Genomic DNA, 12880 nt, shown 5'->3' with positions numbered 1-12880 from the left:
GGATATGAATGATGACACGGAGGCACAGTACTCATTAATTCACAAACATCCCAAGTCACATCTCAGTAGCAGAGCTTGCAGCTGGGCGACTCAATAACCCACCCACTCCTAATTTCAGCAGCAAGTAGAACTGGATGCAACAGGTCACAGGCTAGGGAACCATAGAACAGTCAAGAAGGACAAGTAGATGTCCCAGACCTTTTAACTTATCTCGGATTCCTGCCAGACTCTGCTTATGGAGACTCTGCAAATTATGATACGTGCCACAACCTCTGTGACAAACAGATGGTCTGCTTGTTTCCCCTAGACAGCTTCATTAATAGTGAATGCTGCAGGAGGAAACCTAAGCCAGGGTGGGGAGAGGAGTTTGGCTGATTTCAACCCTATTAGCTGCTTATAGTAGTCCTAGGGAAAGGACCCGTTTACAATTCCCAAACCATTTATAATTATGCGTACGTACGTGTGAGTGTATATAATCAGACCGTATGAGACCCGCCTCCCCCCCCCCCAGCTGAGCGATGCGCCCATTACCTCGGAGATGGCATGGCGGTCCTGAACTTTGGTGGAGCCCAGAAGGCGCAGCACATTCTTGGCCCCCTCAGAAACAGCATGCTCCACCCGGAAGTGATGCCGCAGCTCTTCGATCCTCAACTCGATGGTGCTCAGGTCAGTGTTACCTGCAAGTAACAGGATGGGCGTCAGGCATCTGCTATGTGCATCAGAGATGGCAGGATTAGTTGTGGAGGGAACCCAGAGCACATGCATCCCAGGCACAAGGAAATGGGGGGGGGGGGTCCTCAGCACCAGGTGGAGGTTTTTCAAATTGCTCCAGGGGACATTCTCTGTTAGAATTCCTGCTCTGTGACTGCAGCCATAGGATTGTTGTCTATCACATGATGGTGTATGTTTTGACTCCACAGAGTGGGAAGACAGGATGTTTGTGTTACTGTGTTCCGTGAAGTGGGACTATTGTCTTTTGTTCTTTTTCTCTTTGCTGTCTGATGCTAGAGAGAGAAGGAGCCATGTTGCAGTGCTCCGTGTGTGTTTATATGTAAATAAAGTAGATTAGCCAAAATGCTGAGTTGCTGTGGTCTGTTATGCAAGCTGCAAAGACTCTGCGGATCCCTAAGTGTGCCGATGTCTGTTGGCATCGGTCGCTGTGATGTTTGGGCTGAAGAAAGCTTTGAAGCTCCCGAGCGATCAACCAAGAGGGAGGGAATATGCCAGTCAGGCATGTGTCTCTGCCAGGGTCCTACTCGAGTGTAGGATGAGCTCCTGACATTCTCCAGCTCTCGAAAGCTCTTTAAAGGTTGAAAGGTGGGAGAAAGGGACGTTGGCTTTTGCAGAGCAGCCTGCTGGCCACAGGGACCTTCTTTTTTATCCTCCCCTTCACCTTGCCCATCTTCCATATTCAGCTGCACCTCGTCAGCCTGCATAGCCTTGCGGATCTGCATGCGGATTATATTGATCTTGGTCTTGCTGTCCTGTAGCATCTGCTGGGCTGTCTGCAGCAGCTTCCGATCCTAGAGGGCAGGCCAGGTGGGGGTGGGATTAGCAGGGGCGGCAGAAGAGAATTAGTCATTAGAATGCATCCCAATCCAAGGGCAAAGCCTGCCCATCTGGCTCTCAGTTCATCAGTTCCTAGCCATAACAGAAGAAAACACACACACACCCCGACAAACACCCATGCTTCCTAAACCTGGAGGTATCATGTTCTATTCTTCTGCATACTGAACCACATCCTAGGCATCCAATCTACGGGGTAAGCCTCAAAACAGAAGCAGCTACAGAATCCCTTTAAGTAACCAGTCTGCTTCCTCAACAAAAGTGGTTTCCAATGTGAATATTTAAAACTAGAAAACCCAATCACAGCAATTTTGAAAGTGGTATTTTAATAAATAACTGCATGAGCGGAATGTTCACCTGAGCAACTGGATTGTCCCTCATGTCCTTCTTCCAAGTGCACCTCACCCTGTCCCCAGATCTGCTCCAGAGGGTTGGGGGAATCCTTAGAACAGTTTTGAATTGCATGGGGGACGGGGACATTCTGTTCAGCAAGAGGAAACCCTTGTGCTGACAGAATGTTTGCCTTTCACTACATTGAATCCCACCCAACTTTTTATTTTTCTTTTCAATCCTGAGAACCTGATAACAAAGACACCAAAATCATCCACGGAAGCGCCTGCCTCCCCCAAAAGTTCAGATGCACAAAAATGTTATTTTCATATCAGTTCAGTCAACTGTTGCCATCTTGGTCCCAAGGACGAGATCATATGAAAATGTGTAACTGCATGTGATATCTGGACCAAAATTTTCCTGGTGCAACCGTATGTGGCACTTATTAACGGAGCAGCTATATTTAGATGTTTTTTGCAGCTAATGGTAAGACATACAACCATAGCATAGCAGAAGAGTTTACTCAGAAAGGTTTACTGGTCTAATAGGAAATATGTACACGGACCAGCAGGAATTACCTGCTGATATCATTATCTAGGAACTTTCCCTCTTTTGCAACTATACATGCCTGCCATTCCGGCTTTGCTGGAAGCAAGAGGCAGCTAGAGGCGAGAAGGCTAGCATACTTGCATAGTTCAAAGCACCTTGCGCAGCAGGTATGGCAAAGGCTTTCTGCCAAAGAACTTGGAGAGAACCTGCTGTCTGTCAGAAAGGACGACATTGAGCTAGGTTGACCAATGGTCTAGCTCTGCATCTGGCAGCTTTGCTGGTATATTTGCATTTTAGTGGATGAGCATGCAGGGACTAGCTAAGTTCAGGGCAGGAGAGGAGGCAGTCAGCCAGCGACATCCACATACCTTGGCAGCACCGTTGGCATACATCTGTATCATGTTCTCTGCTCCCTGCTTCACCTTCAGCTCAATATTGAGCTGCTTCTCCAGGCCAGCAATGCGGTTCTTGGTAGCTGTTGATCGGCTCAGGCTGCCTGGTGATTGTGGGGCATCTGGGAAGACAGTAAAGTGGTTAATGCCAAGAGGGCACAAATCCCAGACCACCACTATCAGGGGAACCATCCAAATGCATGAGCTAGCAGGTAGGGAACTGGCATCACGTAGCAGGGACCATCAAGAGCATGCAAAGGAATGCATACCGTACACATCTTTATGCCAATCCCGGCTCATTGGCATCTTGGAATCCGTAACCCCCCAGCAGGCACTGGGGAAAAGATTGAATCAAGCCAATGAGCACATTTAGATTGTGTTCTGGTTTAGAGGTTTCTGGACCTCAGCACAGAAGAAGACGTATCAGCCAGTCTACTTGTTTGGAGAAGGTATCTTGCCCGTTTTCAGGCTGCTGTACCTACTTGCTGCCCCTTTCTGGGCAGAATTCAAAGCACTGCTTCTTAACCATTAAAACCATGAGGTCCAGGTTACCTCAAGGAGGGAAAGGTCTTCTCAGAGGTGGTCTCTCAACTCTGGAATACTCCCCACCCCCAGAGCTACTTGCTTTGTGCTCAGTTTGGTGAGTTTTTAAGTATAGCCGTACCTCTGGTTACGTACTTAATTCGTTCCGGAGGTCCATTCTTAACCTGAAACTGTTCTTAACCTGAAGCACCACTTTAGAAGAAGAGTTTGGATTTGATATCCCGCTTTATCACTACCCTACGGAGTCTCAAAGCAGCTAACAATCTCCTTTCCCTTCCTCCCCCACAACAAATACTCTGTGAGGTGAGTGGGGCTGAGAGACTTCAAAGAAGTGTGACTAGCCCTAGGTCACCCAGCAGCTGCATGTGGAGGAGCAGAGACGCGAACCCGGTTCCCCAGATTACCAATCTACTGCTCTTAACCACTACACCACACTGGCTCCCCACTCTAACCACACTTTAGCTAATGGAGCCTACCGCTGCTGCTGCCGCACGATTTCTGTTCTCATCCTGAAGCAAAGTTCTTAACCCAAGGTACTATTTCTGGGTTAGCGGAGTCTGTAATTTGAAGCATATGTAACCTGAAGCGTATGTAACTCGAGGTACCACTGTACCAGGCTAAAATGTGAGTGTACTCAGGATTTTAGTGTCTATGAAAACCTAAAGCAGCAGCAGATAATATCTCTTTTTTGCTGCTTTAGTATTATTTTATGGATGCATTTTTTAAAAGATATTGCTTTAAATTGTGTCATTGCTTATTATTACTTTGATCAGTATGAGCACGTTGAAATCTTTCTGAATTCTATTCAAATTATATAAAAACACAAATTCACTTCTTTCAACCAAAGGGCCATTTGTTACAAAGAACTTGTCATTTAAATACTAAATATAAAGAGTTTTACAAAGGATGCTTTGTCAAGCCTAGTAAGAGGATTCCCTCATTATGTTTTCCATCCAAGAGCAGATTGCCAATGAGACAGACTGCAGAAAAAAGCTGAATTCAGTTAACTAGTATCTAGTATGTTCCTGGATCCAGAGAAACCTCTACAGGTCTGGTCTAGTGCATTTGAGTGTGACTTAATCTATGAAAGAGTCGTATACAATTAGATGCATAAACAATAATATATGTATTTTGTGCAACATCCATGTCAGGGCAGACAACTCTTCACTGAATACATAGGTCAAAGGCTTTTAAGAGAGGCCTTATTCAGACTTTGGCACTTTAAATTCTGGACCCTAGCTGACATCATGTGGAACTAGCATTAGGCAATGGTGTGGTCCCAATACTCCCGGTTTAGCACTTTTCTCTCTCTCCCAGAGACAAAGAATGGACTATAAGATTGGGGGCCTGTTCTTGAGAAATGCTGCCAGAACTGCTTGGTATTCACTGATGTGCAATATAGTTTAAAGCAAGCCAACTGGAATGAATCCTTTTTATAAAAAAAGAAGAAGAAAAGCGAGCAGCTCAGATCTTCTAAGCCAGTACACCACTGAGTAAATCCTAGATTTACAAAGCACTTGGTTCGAAAGAACACTTGCAGTGTTGTCAGCAACACCACATTACAGCCCACAGGCTGAATGAGGACAGGCTTAGACGGTGGCCCATCCAGAACTCTAATCCTTTCTGACCTCTGGTTTGCAGGGGGCTCTGAGCCTAGGTTCTCCAAGCAAAAAGGAAACAGCCACACCCAAGCCCTGCAGGCTTTCTAGCCCAGTTATATATATATGCAGGCTCTCCCCCCTCCTCCCCATTTTTGTGGCCTGTGCTTGACAGTGGAGTCAGGTACAACAGCAACCGCTTCCTCTTTTGCAAAGTCACAGGCCGCTGCCTCTCCATAAAGTGCAGCCCCATCGTTGTAACAAGCTATTTTGGAATGGAAGTGGCACCTTGACATTTTAAGGTTCTGCCTGTGTGCTCCATGGGCTCCACTGTGCCTTTTTTCGATTGCTTCATACGGAGGGGTTTGGGGATGTTCCTCTCCCTGCTGCTGCTTATTCCCCAATGCCTCCTTCCACACCCACAGGCCAGCTGCCAAGTTTCTGCTCTGTTAGTGACTGTCCACACCTGGAGACTGGCATAGCTGGTGCTTATTAGGAAAAAGGGGCTGGGAACAGCCAGGTAGGGAGGAGCGTACAAACAGGATTGGCAAAGTGTAAAGTTTCCTCTACCATACAAAGGTGCCAACAGGCTAGGGTGTGGATCTATACGGAACAGCTTTTAAACAAACAATGCCTGGCAGTTCAAATGAGTTCTTTCTTTTCTTTTCTTTCTTTCTTTCTTTCTTTCTTTCTTTCTTTCTTTCTTTCTTTTTATCTCTCTCTCTCTCTCTCTCTCTCTCTCACACACACACACACACACCCCACAAATACACAGTTTCACAGCTTTGTTGATGGTTTTATGAACATTCAAGAACTGTAGGTAGCAACCTATGGAAAGCTGTGTTTCTCCAATGACAAATATGAAGCTAACTGAATTATTAATACACACTTCTATATTCTGAACTTTCCCCCAAAACAAAATGCAGGTGAAATGTGCAAGTTTTCAAAAATAGTAGCTGAAGTAAGCCTAATCTGAAAGGTAATTATTACATAATAATAAATGGCAGGTTATAGCTTGCTATTCTATATCATACTCAAAGAGGCTAACAGTCATCTTCATCAAAACAAATTAAAATTGTCATATTATAATGATTCTTGCATAATAAAAGGAGAGAGATACAGCTCCTGACTCAGCAATACATGCCTCAATCTATACTGTTTGAAGGGACAGCCCATTTTTGCAGAATTTGATAGTGTCTTAAAACATTTGAAGAATAGTCAAAATAAGATGCTGCACACTCTGGAAGAATGTACCCTGGGATAAGAAAGACACTTTTCACACTTTAAAGCAGTTCCCACATTTTTATAAAAGCTTTTTTAAAATTGCTTTCCCATGTATTGATACCGAAATAATTCTAAGAATAAATGCCCTTATTCCCAGTACAGAAGCCTACTGGAAGATCTGTTCTTAATTTGCATTCAGGATGGGTTATCCTATTCTATATGCCACAAAATTATTCTTAAGTGCAGGCAGATGCCGCCAGTCTTGTTTTATATGAGTGACTTCTTTAACTTAGCTATGGACAGCTTTCGCTAAACCAGCCATTTCCTTTTAAATGCCTCTCACCAAACTAGGGGAAAGAGCACACACCACCCAGTAAAGTCGCGGATTTGCTCACCGTGAGAGGTGTTTAAAAGATTTGATATGTCTTGATCAAGGGAAGCTCACCAACACAATTTAACAACCCTCTCTGTAGTTCTTTAAACTCTTGCCAGCTGAAATCGTTAGGAAGCCAGAGAGAGACTTAAATCCACAAATACCTAAGAAAAGCTTGAGCACCTTGTTATCAGTTTCTACCCATTCTTGCCCTAAATCTCTGCTTGCTTTTTGGCTCCCCCATAGCACCTGACCCTTGACTTCCCACCCATCCATTGCACACACTTACCCCCCAGCTCTTCAGGGTCTTTGACGACAATATGTGCATTGAGATCCTGCAGTTGGTGGTGCAGGGCCTCCAGCTTGCGGTTGGAACTCTTGAGCAAGTTGTCCACATTGGAGAGGTTCTTACGGTCTGTGGTTGCCTTGCGCAAGTTTTCTGCTCCCTCCTTTATTTTCAGCTCTTTTCGAATCTCACGCTTAATCTTCTCCTTTTCTTCATCCAGCTTCTGCTGTACACTGGTGTCTGAGAAATCTGAGCTCTGGTCCAGGCCCAGCTGCTCCAGCACTGACCAGTTGCCTGGATCACTCTGCAAGGGAAAACATAGCAATGAGTTATTTACAGGCACTGGAATCAGGTTAGCACTATGATTCAATGGGTGCTATTCTGAATATCACTAGAATCATCCACAGAGCCTATATGGGTGATCTGTCTATCTATTTATTTATATTATTATTTTGTTTATGCATTTATACAACTTATATATACACCATACAATGCTCATCATTATCTCTTATCCTCAGACTTCCTAGGCCCTCTCTCCATGGCATTCTAGGTAGTCTTTTGTCGGCTGCATAAATTGGTGCTATTCCACCAATTTTCGTCTCAAATCTTCCTTTATTTAATGGAATCTCCCAGTATTCTCTAGCATATTTACACAACCACCACATATGGATCAGGGTTCCCTGTACCGTGGCACTTCCAGCATAGATGTGACCTTTTTCTGTACATTTTCACCACTTTGCTGGGTTTCAAGTTACCACCGTTACATCATCTTTTGTAAATGTTCTTTAATAAGGTAGCAGGCAGAGAAGTTCATAGTCATCCCCCATAGTTTTTCCCACACTGACATTTCTATATTATAACCAATATCTATAGCACATTTAATCATTGCCGCCTTTACCATTTTGCCTTTAGCAGTTCCCACTCCAATAACAGTTTATAAATCTTAGAAATCAGTTTCACATCCTTTCCTATTACAATTTTTTCAAATTCCGAATTCGTTTCCCCAAATCCCTTTTTTAAAACTTTTTTTAAATAACCCGTTCACCTGGAAGTACTGAAACCAATCTATAGTATAATCTGATACCTCTTCTCTTTTCAAACTTTAAACTCTAAACTTTAAACTCTCTTTAAACTTCAGAAAATCCTTATAAGTAGCCTATCTGTTATCCATATTGGGAATCTTATACCCCTACTTTATGCCTTCCAACTACCTAGATTCTGCAATCTGTTCAATTTAGTCACAAATGTTCATATAAATGAAGCAACATGCACAGTGACTTTCCCTTTAACAGGGAAACATAATTTTGTGCAATTGGAAGTACGCTTGCAGCCCAATCCCATGCTTGTTGCCTACTTCCTTGCATACATCCACAGAGCTAAGCAGAAGGTCTGGTTCTAAGCAGATATGATTTTGCTGTGCAGGTAGGACACACGATCAATGACAACAAAATGCAGATTATGCTACTAGGCTGTATAAAGGTTCTAATTAAAAGCAAACCATCATGTTTCATTGTTGCAGAGACTTATTAGTATGTAAGTGACATGTGAATGGTTCACTTTCTTGCGATGTAAAAAAGTCAATATTTTAAAACTGGTCTTTCTAGGTGGTTTAAAATCCATTATTTACGTTGGCACGATTTAAAGTCAATCCACCCTGCCGCCCCCTTCGTAGCCTTGGGCAAGTCACCCTTCTCTCTCTTAGTCACCAAACTGCAAATATAGATAAATAACATCAACCTACTTTGCAAGGTTGCTCAAGGAATTATTGCTAATGTTTCTGAGCACTAGGTAAGTGTTATTTTTATTATAATTATATTATTAATAAAAGTTTTACTTATATACTGCCCTTCCGCTCAACTGAGCCCAGGACGTTAACTAAAGCAGCATCCAGCTAGCACTAAAAATGTTCTCATGTTGCTAGACATTTCACGGAAATGCTACTATAAAGAGAGAAAAGAAACCATGCATAACTGGAGTGAGGAAGCAGGCAAAAGAGAGGGAGGGAAGCATTACAGCAATAGACAGTCTGCCACCGAAATAGGAATGATAAATGGTCCAAGAACCCAGCAGTCCTGGGTGCAACCTCTCCCATTCTGGATTGTGCTCTCTCCTTAGAACTACATAAGAGTCCATAATTTCAGATTCAGGCGAGCAGCTTCTCCCCCTGCCCCAACTAGAAAAAAGCAAAACAAAAACCCCTCTGACTCCTCTCACACACCCCTTGCTCAAACCACTCCATAACCAATGCTAGCCTGGATTATGTGGAGACCATTCAAGCAGACCATTACTGCCCTGTTCCTTTGCTTTCAGCACTATGAGGGCTGAATTCTCTTACGACGGTAGGTTCCTTTTACTAATAAGGACAATAGATATAGTTCTCAAACCTTCGGCTCTTAAAATTATTCCCAGAACTGTGCTTGCCATCAGTGGACTGCACCAATAAGCAGGACAGTAATGAAAACTTAGCTGTCCAGAATGGAGCCTCTCCTTGGATGGAACTGCAAAAGGATCTCCATGCTTCCACCATCTGTCCATCGGAGGAAAGAGAGCATCCATTTCTTTGCTGTGTAGAACCATTAAGCTCCTTAGGCAGCTCCAGTCCAATCCTAACGGCATCACTTTGATGTACTGTATGTGTGCTTAGAGTTGAAGTCTAAATGTGCCAAGTCCAAGTGTGGGCTTTTGTCCTGAGCTGAAAACCCTCAGTCATGTCCATGTGCAAGTGTGTCTGTAAAATGTGTATAAATCTGTGATAAGTCGTAAGGGTAAAAAAATAAAATGCGATAAGGATTGTGAGGCCTTTTGCAAATTATGATTATTCTATTGTGCCATCAACACACATGGTACTCCGGAGGAATAAGTAACATAAGCATAAGAAGGCAGGTCCATGCCCCGAGAACACTGCAATCTTAGCTATGACAGATTGGGAGTATAATTATAGAAGGGGAAAGGATAGATACATAGTCAACAGGTGAAGGATATGCACAAAAAATGAAGCTGTGTGCATTTAAAGCTTGGCTTCTGTAGGTGGGGGGTGGAGACTAAGAGGTTGAGCCAAATTAGAAGCACTTTCTCAGTAACAACAGTTTGAGTGGTGCCAACTTGGAATGCGCTGGCAAATTCTTTCTGGCACTACCTTCAATCTAGGCTGTCTGAGTCAGAGGCTGACCCTGCTGTGGTGCCCCAGCGACAGGATACATGCCCAGGTGGGAACTTGGCACACTGTAGTTAAATATTATCCACATAAGTCTTCTAGTAAGGAAAGAGACCTCACAGGCTTACTGGAAGGAATTAAACAAGTTGGCCTGGGGGACACCCTTGCTACCCTATGAACAATGCACAGAGCCTGTGGAGTCTGCACATAGGCAGAAGAACTGCTGGGGGTGGGTGGGGGCAATATGCCTCCAGTATGCTATCCGTCCGATCCAGCATAAGGATGTGGCTAGAATATTGGACTGAAATGGATATATTGGGGTAGGGAAGGTGGAGAATAAGGAATTCTGAGCAGGACACAAAGTAGGTAATCTCATTTCAAAGCACTGCAAGGAGCTGCATGTATCTACTCAATGAAGCCTGGCATTAAATGTGTTAGGCACATGATAGCCAGTATATGCAGTGATATCTCATCGGCCAAACCTATAGGTATATTATGGCCTCCCCTAACATTTACATGTCCCCTGCCCCCCCCCTTTTACACACAAAATATTATATACCTGTTGCTCTTCGTCTCAGACACCTTTCTCAGTAGAGTACAGTGGAGAACTCTTAATCTCCCACAGTTGTGTGTGTGTGTGTGTGTGTGTGTGTGTGTGTGTAACTTACACACCCAGTTTTCCTCCTCCAGGAGCTTGCCCTCTTCTTGGGACCCCCCCCCCATTAGGCCAAATTGATCAGGGAAAATACAGTGGTACCTCGGATGAAGAACTTAATTCGTTCTGGAGGACCGTTTTTAACCTGAAACTGTTCTTAACCTGAAGCACCACTTTAGCTAATGGGGCCTCCTGCTGCCGCTGCGCAATTTCTGTTCTCATCCTGAAGCAAAGTTCTTAACCTGAGGTACTATTTCTGGGTTAGCGGAGTCTGGAACCTGAAGCATCTGTAACCCGAGGTACCACTGTAAGTACTACAGTCCCTCCTTTCTCCAACACGTAAAAGATAACATTTATTCGTCAAACACATATACTGCTGCTCTCACATGTGTCTATGTGTTCCAGACTGAGGCGCATTGCCCACAGATGCCCCACAAATGTTAACACTTCCTGCTACTTGTACCCCACTGTGCTTTTTCGCCTTTCATGTCTGTTTCTCTGATGTGCAGAGCAGCAAATGCACACACAGATGAACATCAGGGTATATTGTAACATGCAGAGCCACTTGTAGATAAGGCAGTGCAGTTCCCAAGCCACTTTCACAACACACGCAGTACTCCCGCATCTTAAGGCTAGGATTCCTGCTCCCTCATACTGATCCTGGCCTACTGATTTCTACACATGCAATGCCCTTCCTCCCCAGTTGTTTGGTTATCATTAAAAAAAGGGGGGAGGAAGTATCCTGATACCACCCCCCTTCAAACGACTGTACCTCTTGGTCATGCTCAGAGTTTGTGTCCGGCTCCGAAAGAGACATCCCGGCCCCAGGAGAGGCGCACCAGGCCGGCCGTCTGCTTCGAACTGTGTGCTGGCTACACCCTCATTTCCTGCCTGTTGATTCAAACGGCTCTTCCAGCCTGTGAGCAAACAAACCACTTCCTAACAGAGTTCCTGTATTCGCTGGCAATACCGGAACACAGGCCAGGGCTGAAGGGAGCAATGGTGGGGCCTACATCTTCCCCTGCTGCTTTGCCACTTGCCTGCCCTTCTGAGTGAACTTTCTAGAGGGCCAGGAAATCCCCAGAACTGCAGTAGGGCGATGCTTTTATGAGGTAAAATACCACGAAACAGCAAGCAAGCTTTCAAGTCGTCCAGAACTCTGCTTCTGGCTGGATGTTCAAGCAAAAATGCAGAGCAGAGGGGGGGAGGGAGGGAGGGAGGGAAAGCTAGGCATGATTTTGGAGCCCAAAAGTTCACAGTGTGTAAGCCTTAATGCAGAATGGGGTGGGCAGACTTTATTAGACTCATCTGGGTGCAAAAAGAATTTAAGGATGCACCACAGGCTTATTAGGACAACCAGCCAAATGACCAACCAGTAGCAATTTCTCCTTATTTTGGCAATATAAAATCTAGGTAGTTATTTGGATCTGTGTCCAACACAGACTTGAAAACACAAGTCCCCTGTGTGGCAGAAAGCAGAAGTGAAGAGAAATGTGGTAGTCTTTCTATCAGCAATGTTACTGTAAGCTAGTAAACGCCATGCAACCATCCACAGTGACCAATGGCAGAAAAGCATCTCTCTCTCTCTCTCTCTCTCTCTCTCTCTCTCTCTCTCTCTCTCTCTCTCTCTCTCTCTCTGTTCTTAATTAGCACAAGACAAGACAAATACATTGCTAAAGGATCTACAGCAGTTGGATCCTTACACTGAGTAGGCAAATTGCGGAACAGTTTTCCAAGAGCAGCACAGATCCCGTTGTCAGAGCTATGCACTACAGAGTTTTTTGCCCTTGACATTACAAAAAATGAAAGAAAAAGGAAGACTTTCTCTGAAGTATTCCTTCTCTCCCAGGATCCAGCACAATCCTCCCTTTGTCATTTTATATTTTTTAAAAATGGGACATTTTGTGCCCTGATTATTTGTAGCCTTTTCATGCTGCCTCATTTTAGCAACAATGGACTAGAAAGCATATTCCCATTTTTCACTCTCTTTCTCAAGTTACATTAACTGCACATGTGCCTTTTTGTCATTTGAAGCTTTCAGCTTCCCAATTTCAACCTTCAACACGATGGTATCTAGCTCAGAATTTGCAAGAGTCCCATCCCCCCCCCCCCGCTGATTTTTTAAAAAAACTGTCAGCATGAAGGAATAGGAAAAACCAGAGTTTTTCTATCAGTGGTGAATCCCTTTTCAAAATTGCACGGTTACTGTA

At 44.2% G+C, this 12880-nt stretch overlaps 1 protein-coding gene across 3 annotated transcripts in view; it reads right to left on the bottom strand.

Annotated features, from left to right (window-relative positions):
* PKN1 (protein kinase N1) overlaps positions 1–12880 on the bottom strand; it is a 60233-nt gene that overhangs the window by 20066 nt on the left and 27287 nt on the right. Inside the window, exons 1-5 of one of the 3 annotated variants that reach the window (XM_081900866.1) lie at positions 11443–11661; positions 6865–7165; positions 2814–2959; positions 1394–1523; positions 532–677 (exon numbers count right to left, since the gene is read on the bottom strand). In XM_081900866.1, coding sequence (XP_081756992.1) covers positions 532–677; positions 1394–1523; positions 2814–2959; positions 6865–7165; positions 11443–11487 — 768 coding nt within the window. In that variant the 5' untranslated portion in view covers positions 11488–11661. Of the gene's footprint in view, positions 1–531; positions 678–1393; positions 1524–2813; positions 2960–6864; positions 7166–11442; positions 11662–12880 lie in introns of those variants that run through there. The other 2 variants (XM_081900865.1, XM_081900867.1) reach the window with 2 other exon arrangements.

The sequence above is a fragment of the Podarcis melisellensis genome (assembly GCF_964234715.1).
Source record: "Podarcis melisellensis genome assembly, chromosome: 2".
Lineage (NCBI taxonomy): Eukaryota > Metazoa > Chordata > Lepidosauria > Squamata > Lacertidae > Podarcis > Podarcis melisellensis.
The sequence above is the reverse complement of the archived record's forward strand: the minus strand, read 5'-3'. Positions and strand labels throughout refer to the sequence as shown.